Genomic DNA, 15,556 nt, shown 5'->3' on the forward strand with positions numbered 1-15,556 from the left:
AGAATTCTTCACACAAGTTGTTCAAGTCTTGAGGGATGAGATCTCTCAAAAGGCAATGAAAGCATCATTGCAAGTGTTAGTGAACGCGTGTCCATTTGGGAGGAACAGAGTGAAAGCAGCAGAAGCAGGAGCAATTAGGGTTTTGGTTGATCTTCTGCTCGATTCATCTGAGAAAAGGGTTTGTGAATTTATGCTAGTTTTGTTGGATCAAATTTGTCAGAGCGCAGAAGGGAGAGCCGAGCTGTTGAATCATCCAGGAGGATTAGCCATTGTCTCCAAGAAAATACTTAGGGTTTCTAAAGTAGGGAGTGAAAGGGCAATCAAGATCTTACATTCAATCTCAAAGTTTTCATCAACACCAAGTGTTGTTCAAGAGATGTTGAGTTTGGGTGTGGTGGCAAAGCTTTGTTTGGTTCTTCAAGTTGATTGTGGAAGTAAAGGTAAGGAAAGAGCTAGAGAAATTCTCAAATTTCATGCAAAGGCATGGATGAATTCTCCTTGTATACCTAATAATTTATTATCTTCATATCCATTTTAGGAATTAGGATAAAAAGGACAAACAATTGTTAGATAGAAATAGTATACACAAAAAAGAAAATACAGTGTATTGATTTGTGTACATAATTTGTTTACTGAAAAAAAAATAGGAAAATTGAAATGTGGATAAAATTGTCCTTGAAATATAATTGTTCATATACATACATCTTCACCTGCCCTACTATTTTATTTTATGTAGTTTAGGTAATATGTACACTTATTCAAGCTGAGTACTTAAATTCCTAACGAACCATAATTTATTAGACATTTACTTCCTTAGCATCCCTTATTTGACGCTCTTTCTCGTGGCCTACCATTAGAATAATGATATTTAGTTTCAATTTATTTATTTTGTTTGGATTTTGAATGTTGTGATCTTAAATTAAAGATGTGTAGAATATATTAAGATGACTTTTAATCGTGTGATCTGAAATATATCATGCGGAAAGTAAAAATTAAAGAGTTGCCAAAAAAAAGAAAGAAACATTATCTTTTAAACGAATTAAAAAAGAAAAGTAACGGAAAAGGAGCATTAGGGTAGGCGATGACCGATGCATGATGGAAGTTAGCAAGTTGTCGGAAACCGGCACCATCTACCCGATCAAGAATTGTGCTCACCGGGTAAATTCGAAGAAAGAGAATTGAGCTCTATGAGATCGAATATCTTGTTGTTCCTCAGTAGCTCAGTGGTAGAATGACCGGCTGTTAACCGATTGATCGTAGGTTCAAATCCTATTCGATTGATTCCTAATTCTTTAATTCAGAATTATATTTTAAATGTTTAGATTTCACTCGATGAAAGTTAAGGCATTGGATGTCAATTACGCGTTCATCTAGAATTGTGTTGTGGTATAAAATCTCAATGCTAATCATTATTTAAAGAAGAATTACCAAGTGTTTAACATATTTAAAAGAATCAGACCTACACGTGAGACGATCACAATCATACTTCAATATCGAACTTGAGTTTGAGCAAAGCTTATGTTGAGCACACTCTTCATTACTTAGTCATATTATGACTCAATTATGTCCACTTTAACCGTTTAAGCTTTTAAATGAGTTGATCACATCCCTAGCAGTAATGAACATGTGTCAATTACTTAGCAAAGGAGTGTAATGATCCGGTTGGTCATTTTTGAAAATTCACTATTTTACCCTTTCGATATTAGCCCTAAGTCTTCTATCTTTGAGTTTTGAAAGTTATTTTTCAGGCTTTGAGTAAAAGGTTGAGAATTTGTTAAGTTTTGATTTTGGAAAGACTTAAGTGCTTAAAAATGGTTTTTGGTGTCTTTTGGAGTTTCAAGTGTCGGAATAGAATTTGGTCGATTCGATCAGCCCAGGAATGTGGAATCTAATATGAGAGAGTTTTCGGTTTCAGATTCGGAGTCTTTTTGAGGATTTGAGGTTCTAAGTTGTGAATTTGTGAAAATTTTGCCTTTGGGTTGACTTTGGTCAACAATCAAGAGTTGGATGCTTGGATCATAATTCCGAGAGTTCCGTTGGATTCAATGGATGATTTTAGACCTAGGTGAGGTCTTGGTTGATTTTTGTGAGGTCCTGAGCTTGTTTTAGCCTTTGTAGGTGTTGAGTTAGTTTCTTGTGGTTTCCACGGATGTCGGGTCAAGGAGACTTCAGATTCACATTTCGACTTTTCCATGTAGTCTGAAACGTCGAGTATGATCACTTTGTATAAATGGTTTGCCAGTTTATGTGCTCTTAATTTTGTATTAAAAGAGCTTGTTGAATTCTAAATGATACACCTAACCTAATTAAATCGAGTAAAATATCCTTAAGAACAATGTCAATAGGCATGCTTCATCAATAACTTCAAAAAATTTCGAGATTTTCCAATATTTTCCAGTAACTATTAATTTTGATAGTGCTTCAAACTTCAATAACTTTAAATATTTTTCAACAACTATTAATTTTGATGATAATGCTTTGAAAATTTGTGGACATGAGTGCAACAAGTCCGTCAATTGAAAGAAGAAAGCATCAAGTGGTTAAGCTTTGAATATTGTAATAATTAATTGGACTTTAAAATTTAGCCACTTATTTCATGATCCATGAATTCTCCAAACGACTTAGAAAAATAAATGTAAATTTGTGTGAACTTAGTTGACTTTGCTAATTTATTTAATTATATTGGATAATTTGACTTGGAAATTCAATAGTATATACTATGAGCTCATTCCAACTTGTACCATTTGTTTTGTGGCTATTTTAGAAAAGGATGGCTATCTGTCAAACTCAAGTGTTTGTTAGGATCAACTTGTAAGTTAATTACTTCTCCGTCTTAAATTATTTATTGTATTTTTTACGCACTTTTAAAAAAGATAATAACTATAAGAAATTTTGATTATTTTGCTTTTATTTGTATCTTGTGATATAGTCTTTCTATTCATTGAATAAAACCCCATAATAAGTTTTATGTGATTATCTTTAAAAAAAAAAAATACTATCAAGAGTAAAATAAGAAAAAAATTAATAAATTTTATCTTGAGCTTCTAAAGTATTGAATAATTTGAGACAATTACTTTTGAAAATCAATAACAATAACATATCTAATGTAATCCCACAAGTGAGATCTGAAAAAGACAAGATAGAACATGATATACGTAATTAGTCTATCTTTATGGGATAGAAAAAATATTCTAATAGGATTCGAGACAAATTTGTAAGGGAATAAGACAACAAAATGATAAGATACAAATCAAATACAACAACTTATAATAATACACATCGAAATTCATTATTCAAGAAAAATATTATTTGTCAAACACTAAATTTTATATATATATATATATATATATATATATATATATAAGTGTATTTTTTCTCAATATTCTAAGAGAAAAAATGCACACAGTATTATTGACCCTTGTTAAATTCCTCAAGCTAACTATATAAAGACACATTTCTCTGAACTATAAATAACCTGTTGAAAATTTCATGCAAATTTTCACTACTCAAAAATAAATAAATAATAATAATAATAATACGTAAGAAATAAATAAAAAGGCAAGAGAATTGGTAAAGGTCAAAATGGTGAAGAATTAGTAACTTTGTGCAAGTCTTTTATTTTTATTAAAATTCATTATATATTTATAATTATATACTATTGTGTATTAACTTGAGACTATTGTACGAATTTATAAATTTCAAATTTTTAATCCACCTAATATAAATCGCACTTGATAAAGAAAATTAGACAATAACCAAAACCTTCCATCAGCATTAATTTTTATTAAAAATATATTTTACATGGTGTCTGCATTGGAGTCTCGATTAAATATGTATCATGCATTGCAAGTTCTATTTTGAAGGTGAGGCCCTCAACAAGATTTTTTTCATACACAACCCGAGATATCAAATTAATAATGATGGAGAAGTTCCACCATTGTACCACACCTAATATTAATTATATTTCAAATGATTTAACCTTAAAGTTTTCTATATACTCATCATAGATAACATTTTTTTTTATAATCACATCAATTAAATATATAATATATTTTACAATTTCATGTTTAATCAATTAATAACGTGAATAAAAGATTAAAAGTAAGTTGTCCTGTCGGCAGTCTTTATTTACACTAATAAAACACGGGTTTATTGTACATAAAATAAAACTAAATATATATTATTATTATTTTTATTTTATACTTTATAGATAGAAAAAGTCAAAATGTGTTCAATTTTTTTCCTACTTATACATGTAACCTGGCCTGTTTAATTTGCCGTGTTTAATTTTTGACTTTGAAAATCTCTTTCCAATATTCTCAACTTATATATATAACCACAAAAGCTTCAATTTCTTCATCTACTCAAAACAACAAAAAATATTCTCTTGTTCTTGATTTCTCCTTCTTTGATTAATCTTGAAATTTCCCAAAATATACAAATGGAAGAAATTCAAGTACCTCCTTATTTTATTTGTCCGATTTCTCTAGAGATGATGAAAGATCCTGTCACAATCTCAACTGGAATAACATATGATTGAGAAAACATCGAAAAATGGATATTCTCTGCGAAGAACAACACTTGTCCGGCTACGAAGCAGTCTCTTACATGCATAGAGTTGACCCCAAATGTCACTCTTCGGAGATTTATCCAATCGTGGTGTACTATCAATGCGTCCCATGGTATTGAAAGGTTCCCTACACCAAAACCTCCTGTTAGCAAACCACAAATAATAAAGCTCCTAAATGAAGCGAAATCGCCTAAGATGCAAATGAAATCTCTCAAGAGACTCAGATCCATAGCTTCTGAGAATGATGCTAACAAACGTTGCATGGAATCCGCGGGGGCAATGGAGTTCTTAGCTTCTATTATTAATAATAATAATTCGAATGAAGTGTTTGAAGAAGAAGATGGTTTCATGAGTACTAAAGACGAAGCGCTTAGCATCCTCTATCAACTCAAATTATCTGAAAATGGATTGAGGTCACTCATCATGAGTGGAAATGGAGAATTCATTGAGTCATTGACACGTGTCATGCAACATGGGAGCTACGAGTCTAGGGCTTACGCGGTTATGTTAATGAAAGACATGTTCGAAGTATCCACACCAACTCTACTTTTGAGTTTGAAGCTAGAATTCTTCACACAAGTTGTTCAAGTCTTGAGGGATGAGATCTCTCAAAAGGCAATGAAAGCATCATTGCAAGTGTTAGTGAACGCGTGTCCATTTGGGAGGAACAGAGTGAAAGCAGCAGAAGCAGGAGCAATTAGGGTGTTGGTTGATCTTCTGCTCGATTCATCTGAGAAAAGGGTTTGTGAATTTATGCTAGTTTTGTTGGATCAAATTTGTCAGAGCGCAGAAGGGAGAGCCGAACTATTGAATCATCCAGGAGGATTAGCCATTGTCTCCAAGAAAATACTTAGGGTTTCTAAAGTGGGGAGTGAAAGGGCAATCAAGATCTTACATTCAATCTCAAAGTTTTCATCAACACCAAGTGTTGTTCAAGAGATGTTGAGTTTGGGTGTGGTGGCAAAGCTTTGTTTGGTGCTTCAAGTTGATTGTGGAAGTAAAGCTAAGGAAAGGGCTAGAGAAATTCTCAAATTTCATGTTAAGGCATGGAAGGATTCTTCTTGTATACCTAATAATTTACTATCTTCATATCCATTTTAGGAATTAGAATGAAAAAGAGCAAAAATTGCTTAGGTTGAAATAGTATACACAAGAATGAAAATACAGTGTATTGATTTGTGTACATAATTTGTTTACTAAAAAAATTAAAATAGGAAAATTGAAATGTGGACAAAATTGTCCTTGAAATATAATTGTTCATATACATACATCTTCACCTGTCCTACTATTTAATTTTATGTAATATCTTTTCTACTTATTAAATAATATACATAAACACTTGTTCAAGTACTTAAATTCCTAACCAACCATGGATCTATATATGTTAGACTTCCTTACCTTATTTGACGCTCTTTCTCTTGGCCTACCATTAGAATAAATGATATTTAGTTTCAATTTATTTATCTGGTTTTAATTTTTGATTGTTGTAATTCTAAATTAATGATGTGTAGAATGTATTAAGATGACTTTTAATTTTGTCATCTTAAATATATCATGTGAAAAGTAAGAATTAAAGAGTTGCCGAAAAAAGAAAGTAACATTATCTTTTAAACGAACTAAAAAGAAAAGTAACGGAGCAAGAACATTAGGGTAGGCGATACCGATGCATGGTGGAATTTAGTAAGTTGCCGGAAACTGTCACCACCTACCCGAGCAAGAGTTGTGCTCACCGGATAAACCCCAAAAATTAAAGGGAAATTGAACTCTATGAGATTGAATCTCATGTTTTTCCTTAGTAGCTCAGTGATAGAGTGATCGGTTGTTAACCGATTGATCATAGGTTCAAATCCTACTTGGGGAGATTCGATTGATTCCTAATTCTTTAATTCATAATTATATTTTAAATATGTAGATTTCACTTGATGAAAGTTAAGGCATTGGATGTCAATTAGGCGTTCATCTAGAATTGTATAAAATCTCATTGTTGCTCATTATTTAAAGAAGAATCAACAAGTGCTTAAGATATTTAAAAGAATCAGACCTACACGTGAAACGAACTAGAGTTTGAGCAAAGCTTATGTTGAGCACATTCGTCATTACTTAGTCATATTATTACTCAATTGCGCCCACTTTAATCGTTTAAGCTTTTAAATGAGTTGGTCGCACACTTTAATAGTAGTAAATTTGTGTTAGATACCTAGTAAAAGAGTAAGAAGAAGTATCAATATTTTGTTACACAAATAACATAAAAAAATATGATGCAATGAATAAAATCTCTCCATTTTAACCATCAGAGTCGCAGAACATTTAAACCCTAGAATGTTTCTCCCTTAAATAGGTTCATCACGATTCCTGACACAAATTTAAATTAATCAAGTCAATAATTCAATTTAAGACTAATATACATAGTCAAAATTCTAAAACTAGTGTCTCTCAGCAGCACACAATAATAGGAATTGAGTGTAATTAATTGGACTTTAATCTTAGCCACTTATTTTATGATAAAACTCAAATTTTTAGACGACTTTTGTATATGTATGTGAATTATTTGTCACATTTGTTTTTTGAAATTTAATCTACATAAACTATGATCAACATTTATTTTATCATATGAATATGGAAAGAATTAAATCTTATAGTAATACTTTATTGTCTTGTTATTAAATAATGCGATTCAATAGAATATAATCTAACTATTGTTGAAAAATGTATTTTTAATATCTCAAAAATATGATTATGTCTTTAAAATACTTTTAATTAACATTTATATATATATGGCCTTCATTATAATAAATTGACCGTTGGCAAAACTTTATAATTTCCTACCTTAAATAGCATTGTTGACTGTTTTCTAACGTTAATTTGCAATTAAACAGAACATATATTTGGATATTATTCTTATTCATTAGTAAAGATTTTTCTTAATTTGCTATAATAATCTTTTTGCCGTTGAAGGTTCTGACTACTTTTATTGTATATATGAGATTTTTCTTTATAAAAAGTTTTTTCCTTTTACAGTAAAGAAGATACAAAACATTAAAAAAAAAAAAACTTATTCTCCCTTTTTTTTGTTGGGTTATAATCTACTTTAATAAAAAATTTTGTCCGCTTCTGTTTCTGTGTTCCTAGTTTTATATTAGAAGAGTTTGTTGAATTCTGGAGGATACACTTAAATCAGGTGAAATATTCTTAAAGCCGGTGTTAATAGGTATGCCTCAATAGCTTCGAGAATTCCGTCGTTTTTCAATATTTTCCAATAACTATTAATTTCACTAATGCTTCAAGCTTCGAGAATTTCCAATATTTCCCAATAACTATTAATTTCGATAATGCTTCAAGCTTCGAAAATTTCCATGATATTTCAACATTTTCTGATAATTATTAATTTTGATAATGCTTCAAACTTCGAGAATTTTCATGATTTTTCAATATTTTTCAATAACTATAAATTTCGATAATGCTTTGAAAATTTGTGGACATGAGTGCAACAAGTCCGTCAATTGAAAGAAGAAAACATCAAGTGGTTAAGCTTTGAATATTGTAATAATTAATTGGACTTTAAAATTTAGCCACTTATTTCATGATCCATGAATTCTCCAAACGACTTTAGAAAAATAAATGTAAATTTGTGTGAACTTAGTTGACTTTGCTAATTTATTGAATTCATCATTAATTATATTGGATAATTTGACTTGGATATTCAATAGTATATACTATGAGCTCATTTCAACTTGTACAATTTGTTTTGTGGCTATTTTAGAAAAAGATGGCTACTGTCAAACTCAAGTGTTTGTTAGGATCAACTTGTAAGTTAATTACTACTCCGTCTTAAATTATTTATTGTATTTTTTACGCACTTTTAAAAAAGATAATAACTATAAGAAATTTTGATTATTTTACTTTTATTATTTATATCTTGTGATATAGTCTTTCTATTCATTGAATAAAACCCCATAAAAAGTTTTATGTGATTATCTTTAAAAAAAAATACTATCATGAGTAAAATAAGAAAAAGATTAATTTATTTTATCTTGAACTTCTAAAATATTGAATAATTTGAGACAAATACTTTTGAAAATCAATAACAATAACATACCTAATGTAATCTCACAAGTAAAATCTGAAAAAGAACACGATCGAATATGATATACGTAATTAGTCTATATATCTTTGTGGGATACAAAAATTATTCTAATAGGATTTGAGACAAATTTGTAAGGGAATAAGACAACAAAATGATAAGATACAAATCAAATACAATAACCTATAATACACGTCAAAATTCATCATTCAAGAAAAACAATGTTTGTATATATATATTAAATATAAATGTATTTTTCTCAATATTCCGAGAGAAAAAATGCACACAATATTATTGACCCTTGTTAAATTCCTCAAGCTAACTACGTAAAGACACATTTCTCTGTAACAAATGATGTTTTATTATAAATTAATTATTTTTTATAATAACATTTTATTATAATAATAGAAATATGACACCGTTAAAAAAAAGGTTGATTGCCACCGAAATGTATCGCCTAATGATCAATAAAGTAATTAAGTTAAGCACTATGAGGTTTCATCAAATTCAAATTTCAGCAGAAACAAAGTATTAGGTGATTTCTTTTCATCTGTTGATGATAGAAGNTAAGACACCATTTAAAAAAAGGTTGATTGCCACCCAAATGTATTGTCTAATGATCAATAAAGTAATTAAGTTAAGCACTATGAGGTTTCATCAAATTCAAATTTCAGCAGAAACAAAGTATTAGGTGATTTCTTTTCATCTGTTGATGATAGAAGATAACATGTATTCTATAAAATTAATCGAGATGTGTGTAAGCTGACTTGAATACCACGATTATAATAAAATAAAAACAGTTTGACTTGAATGCTTCAATTAGTACCTGTTCTTAACTGCCAACTAGTGCAACATGAAATAAAAATAACCTATTGAAAATTTCTTTGAAATTTTGAGTACTCAAAAGAAAATTTCAATTAAAACCTGGTCTTAACTACCAACTGCAACATGAACTATAAATAACCTGTTGAAAATTTCATGCAAATTTTCACTACTAAAAAAATAATAATAATAATAATACGTAAGAAATAAATAAAAAGACAAGAGAATTGGTAAAGGTCAAAATGGTGAAGAATTAGTAACTTTGTGCAAGTCTTTTATTTTTATTAAAATTCATTAAATATTTATAATTATATAATTATGAACTAAGATACTATTGTGTATTAACTTGAGACTATTGTAGAAATCTATAAATTTCAAATTTTTAATCCACCTAATATAAATCTCACTTGATAAAGAAAATTAGACAATAACCAAAACCATCCATCAGCATTAATTTTTATTTAAAATATATTTTATATATTTAAAATGATTGTTTTGGTTTTACATTCGGTGCATGGTGTGTGTATTGGATCCCCAATTAAATATGTATCATGCATTGCAAATTCCATTTTGGGGTGGAGCTCTCAACAAAATTTTCTTCATATCCAAGGCTTGAACCCGATATATCAAATTATAATCACATAAATTAACTATATAATATATTTTACAATTTCATGTTTAATCAAATTAATAACGTGAATAAAAGATTAAAAGTAAGTTGTCCTGTCGGCAGTCTTTATTTACACTAATAAAACACGAGTTTATTATACATAAAACTAAATATATATTATTATTATTATTATTGTTCTTATTATATAGAAAAAGTCAAAATGTGTTCACCTTTTTTCCTACGTATACATGTAACTTGGCCTATTTAATTTGCCGTGTTTAATTTTGACTTTGAAAATCTCTTTCCAATATTCTCAACTAATATATATAACCACAAAAGCTTCAATTTCTTCATCTACTCAAAATAACAAAAAATATTCTCTTGTTCTTGATTTCTCCTTCTTTGATTAATCTTGAAATTTTCCAAAATATACAAATGGAAGAAATTCAAGTACCTCCTTATTTTATTTGTCCTATTTCTCTAGAGATGATGAAAGATCCTGTCACGATCTCAACTGGAATAACATATGATCGAGAAAACATCGAAAAATGGATATTCTCTGCGAAGAACAACACTTGTCCGGCTACGAAGCAGTCTCTTACATGCATAGAGTTGACCCCAAATGTCACTCTTCGGAGATTTATCCAATCGTGGTGCACTATCAACGCGTCCCATGGTATTGAAAGGTTCCCTACACCAAAACCTCCGGTTAGCAAACCACAAATAATAAAGCTCCTAAAAGAAGCGAAATCACCTAAGATGCAAATGAAATCTCTCAAGAGACTCAGATCCATAGCTTCTGAGAATGATGCTAACAAACGTTGCATGGAATCCGCGGGGGCAATGGAGTTCTTAGCTTCTATTATTAATAATTCGAATGAAATGTTTGAAGAAGAGGGCTTCATGAGTATTAAAGACGAAGCGCTTAGCATCCTCTATCAACTCAAATTATCCGAACAAGGATTGAAGTCACTCATCATGAGTGGAAATGGAGAATTCATTGAGTCATTGACACGTATCATGCAACATGGGAGCTATGAGTCTAGGGCTTACGCGGTTATGCTAATGAAAGACATGTTCGAAGTATCCACACCAACTTTACTTTTGAGTTTGAAGCTAGAATTCTTCACACAAGTTGTTCAAGTCTTGAGGGATGAGATCTCTCAAAAGGCTACAAAAGCATCATTGCAAGTGCTAGTGAACGCGTGCCCATTTGGGAGGAATAGAGTGAAAGCAGCAGAAGCAGGAGCAATTAGGGTTTTGGTTGATCTTCTGCTCAATTCATCTGAAAAAAGGGTTTGTGAATTGATGCTAATTTTGTTGGATCAACTTTGTCAGAGTGCAGAAGGGAGAGCTGAGCTGTTGAATCATCCCGGAGGATTAGCCATTGTGTCCAAGAAAATACTTAGGGTTTCTAAAGTAGGGAGTGAAAGGGCAATCAAGATTTTACATTCAATCTCAAAATTTTCATCAACACCAAGTGTTGTTCAAGAGATGTTGAGTTTGGGTGTGGTGGCAAAGCTTTGTTTGGTGCTTCAAGTTGATTGTGGAAGCAAAGCTAAGGAAAGAGCTAGAGAAATTCTCAAATTTCATGCAAAGGCATGGAGGAATTCTCCTTGTGTACCTAATAATTTATTATCTTCATATCCATTTTAGAAATTAGGATAGAAAGGACAAACATTTATTAGATAGAAATAATAATTGTTTTTTGTGTACATAATTTATTCTTTCCAGAAAATAGAAGGTAAAAAAAAAGGACAAAATTGTCCATATCCATATTCAACATTGTGATTCAATTAAAGTGTTTGAGAGTGTTCAAATAAAATATACTGGCAGATTTAAGAAACTATTGATATATGTTGCCTAATTATTTGTAAATATAGAAATGTATTGTTATAATATAATAAAAGTTTGCAGAAAGAGAATAGAAGGTTAAAATATGAAATTATTCTAGTAATATATATTTAACGGAAAAATTACCTAATACACAACTTATTTTATCATATTCTCTTAAACTTGTCACCATTTAAGAAAATTACAAAAAATTCCTACTCTCCCCTATTGGTCGGATACATCACTTTATGTGATGTATTCGTCAGATACAACCCTTTACGCGATATATCGGTCGGATACATTACTTTACGCGATGTATCGGTCGGATACATTACTTTACGCGATGTATCGATCGGATACATCACTTTACGCGATGTATCGGTCGGATACATCACTTTACGCGATGTATTGATTGGATACATCACTTTACGCGATGTATCAATCGGATACATCACTTTACGCGATATATCGATCGGATACATCCCTTGACGCGACATCGAGTGATGTATTCGAAACCGAGATGCAATGTATTGGGACGTTTTGAGATGTATCCAGATTCCACCAAATTTAAGAGATTTTTATGATTTAAAAAAGTGTATAAATAAAATGTAATATGTTATTAACACTATATAATTTGTGAAAAAATTTCATATTTAATTTTGAATTCCTAACCGACCACCCATATACATTGTACTACATGCATGGAAGGTAGGGTTCCATTATTTTTATATTATAATGTCTCTCATTTTCCTAGCAGCTAGCCATGACTGACTGGACCCTGCCTTATTAAAAGTTAGAAGTACTATTTTTTTTTTTTTTTAAGCAGTACATATTTTTTAATTACGGAATCGAAATTTAAACTTTATGTATTCTAAAGCTTCAAGTAATACAGTTCTAACTTGCCTATCACTTATAAGTTTAAACAAAAATTATCATTTTTAACCTAATACATATTCAGACTCCTAGCTCTGAAGACAACTTTTACCAAGAAAAAAAAGCATATTTGCACAAATACAATGTTTAAATGAAAATTACTATATTCAATTAAATATGTGTTGAATTTCTAGTTTCGCTTCTGATTTTTATGATATGAAGACCATTTTTACTAAGAAAAAAAGAGCATATTATTATTTATGTATTTATTTATTTATTTTATTTCATTTTTGGTTGTCATTTTCCAACTAGCAAAGAAAACTGGCATTGGCTGGATATCTTCCAATCAGTATAATAAAGAGACTGGACCTCAACACATTTAATTCAATTAATTAATGAGACAAAGTCTTCCCTTTTCCTTTATTAAATATAAATAATTATATAGCCGCAATTGTGGAATAGAATTCACAAGTCTCCTCTGGAAATATTTATTTTTTAAAAAAATAATTCATTATTTTGTAGAAAAAAATGTTTGTATTGACGCAATTTTTTATTTTTATTTTGTTATTATACTTTTTTTTTTGTATTGTCCTCATTTGGTTTGATTTTTTGGTTTGGATTGACTAGTTGATGGTGCTGAGCTTATTAATGTGTTTGAGTCGTGTATCTACGTTGTATTTTTTTAATATAATTTACTATATAAAGAAGAAGGTTCCATCAAAACAGTTATTTATTTCAATTCAGAATTACTCATTGCTTTTCTCTCATTCGTTGTTAGGAATATCTAATCTTATGTATCGGCCTATTCCAATGTTTCTCACATAAATCATGGAGTATCTATAATAACAAAGTTCGAAAATTTATATGACATATTCTGAAAGTGTAATTATAAATAAAATAAAATAAAATTTCATAAAACAATGCGATAAAGCGAAACACTCATGCTATGTATATTTGTAGCAAATATACACTACATTTTGTCATTCAAAACTCAAAATACATTTTTGAATTGCTTATAATACATCAAAAAACATCAAATACTGATTCTTTATTACGAATTGAACTAAGAGAAAGTGAAGTAATACTCCGTCAATTCTGGTGTGCTTATTCAAGGACTTCGTACATTACCATTTAAAATTGTGCAAATTGTAAATGTCTTTATGCATTCTCTTATAATCAAAGTAGTAGATGTCAAGATGTATAAAGTTAATCATTAAAAAGAATTTTTATTATTTAAGCATGAAACTTTGTTTGTCACTAATTACTTCCAAAATAGCCAAAATGGTCCAAGTTTAGATGCGTACATATTATTTACTCCATCCAAGGGTTAAATTTATCAAATAATGATGGCTTTAATATATTTGATTAGAAAAGTCAATTAAGTTCATATACAAACATATATACATTAATTTTTCTAAAGTCAGCTGGAAAATATTAAGTTAGGATCATCAAATAATTGGCTAATATTTGAAGTCCAATAAATTGCATTCAAACTTTAACCATTTTTTTTCTCACTCACTCGATGTCCAATATCTATATTAGAGTCCAACTAAATCCAAATTCGCGCCAAAAATTTCCACATTAGGGCAGTGACGTAGCCACATGGTGGTCAAGGTGTCCAATTGGACACCCTTCGTCGGAAAAAAATACCGTATATACAAGTAAAATGATACAGGAAATGATTAAATAATATATTTTGGACACCCTTAACACAACAAACTATTGTAGCCCAGTAGTTTCACCTCCTTGGAATGAGTAGTGCTCGTGTGTTTGAATCTCACTAGTTCTATTTTTTGAAAAGAGCTTTTATTGTGCTATTTCTGAACACTCTTTGTGAAATTCCTGACTTCACCACTGATTACGGGTAATTCCTAACAAAAACGACTCAAACTCGAGACCTCTCCACCATAATCCTTCTTAGTAAACTTTAACCACTTGATGCTTTGTTCTTTCATTTCATGGACTTGTTGCACTCATGTCCACAGATTTTTAGAAACTATTTCAAAGCCTTATATATCAAATTTAATAGCTAAATTATACAATTTTATTGAATCATAATTCTTTTATGACAAGACAAAAAATCTTTATACGCATAAATAATAAACACTAAGTTTCATCACAAATTTTGACTTAGTTTTTTCTTTCTTTCTATTGTTACGATCATAACTACTATCTACATTTCAGAAAATTGTGTATCACAAATAAGAGCTAATAAAGTGTCCATTTTTTATATGTAAATATCAGTAACAATAAAATTTATGGCAAAAGAAAAATTCGCCGACTTTAAAAATCGTGAAATTTATAGTAAAGAAACTTATGTCAACTTTAAAAATAGCGATGATTCAAGTTTATCTGATAGACCTTTATATTAAAAGTTGATTTTATTTTAATAAATTAAAAGAAATTTATTCCGTCTTAAAACTAGATCTAATAGAGTTACAATCTTCATGATTAGATCGTACTCAAATTTTTTCTATATCATTAAAAAAAAGACAAAATAAATAAATAGAAAACTGTAATGACCCGAAAGGTTATTTTGGTAATTTTTCGTGGAAATGACTATTTTGCCCTTTCGGTAGTTGCCCCGAGTCCCATGTTTTGTGGTTGTAAAGTTGGTTTGAGGAAAAGTTGGTAAAAAGTTGAGTTTTTGAGAAGTTGAGTTTTTATGAGTTAAAGTTGGTTAAAAAGTGCTTTTTCGAGTCATTTGGAGTTTCGGGACTCGGATCGGATTTCCGTCGATTCCGGCAGTTTTAGAATGTCGAAACGG

General features: G+C 30.0%; 2 protein-coding genes, 1 non-coding gene and 1 pseudogene across 3 annotated transcripts; all 4 read left to right on the top strand.

The window, feature by feature from the left end:
- Nucleotides 1–55: 55 nt before the first annotated feature.
- Nucleotides 56–538, top strand: LOC125860066 (E3 ubiquitin-protein ligase PUB22-like). The gene has a single exon (XM_049539965.1). The coding sequence runs from the start codon at nt 56–58 to the stop codon at nt 536–538; it is 483 nt and encodes a 160-aa protein (XP_049395922.1).
- A 3,884-nt stretch (nt 539–4,422) lies between these two features.
- On the top strand, nt 4,423–5,802 carry LOC125876347 (E3 ubiquitin-protein ligase PUB23-like; annotated as a pseudogene).
- Nucleotides 5,803–6,359: 557 nt separating this feature from the next.
- Nucleotides 6,360–6,431, top strand: TRNAN-GUU (transfer RNA asparagine (anticodon GUU)). The gene has a single exon. It is a non-coding gene; the product is annotated as a tRNA-Asn (tRNA).
- A 4,009-nt stretch (nt 6,432–10,440) lies between these two features.
- LOC125876355 (E3 ubiquitin-protein ligase PUB23-like) lies at nt 10,441–11,923 on the top strand. Its single transcript, XM_049557537.1, has one exon. The coding sequence runs from the start codon at nt 10,519–10,521 to the stop codon at nt 11,737–11,739; it is 1,221 nt and encodes a 406-aa protein (XP_049413494.1). The 5' UTR covers nt 10,441–10,518; the 3' UTR covers nt 11,740–11,923.
- Nucleotides 11,924–15,556: the final 3,633 nt, after the last annotated feature.

Source organism: Solanum stenotomum, chromosome 1 (assembly GCF_019186545.1).
Source record: "Solanum stenotomum isolate F172 chromosome 1, ASM1918654v1, whole genome shotgun sequence".
NCBI classification, from domain to species: Eukaryota; Viridiplantae; Streptophyta; class Magnoliopsida; order Solanales; family Solanaceae; genus Solanum; species Solanum stenotomum.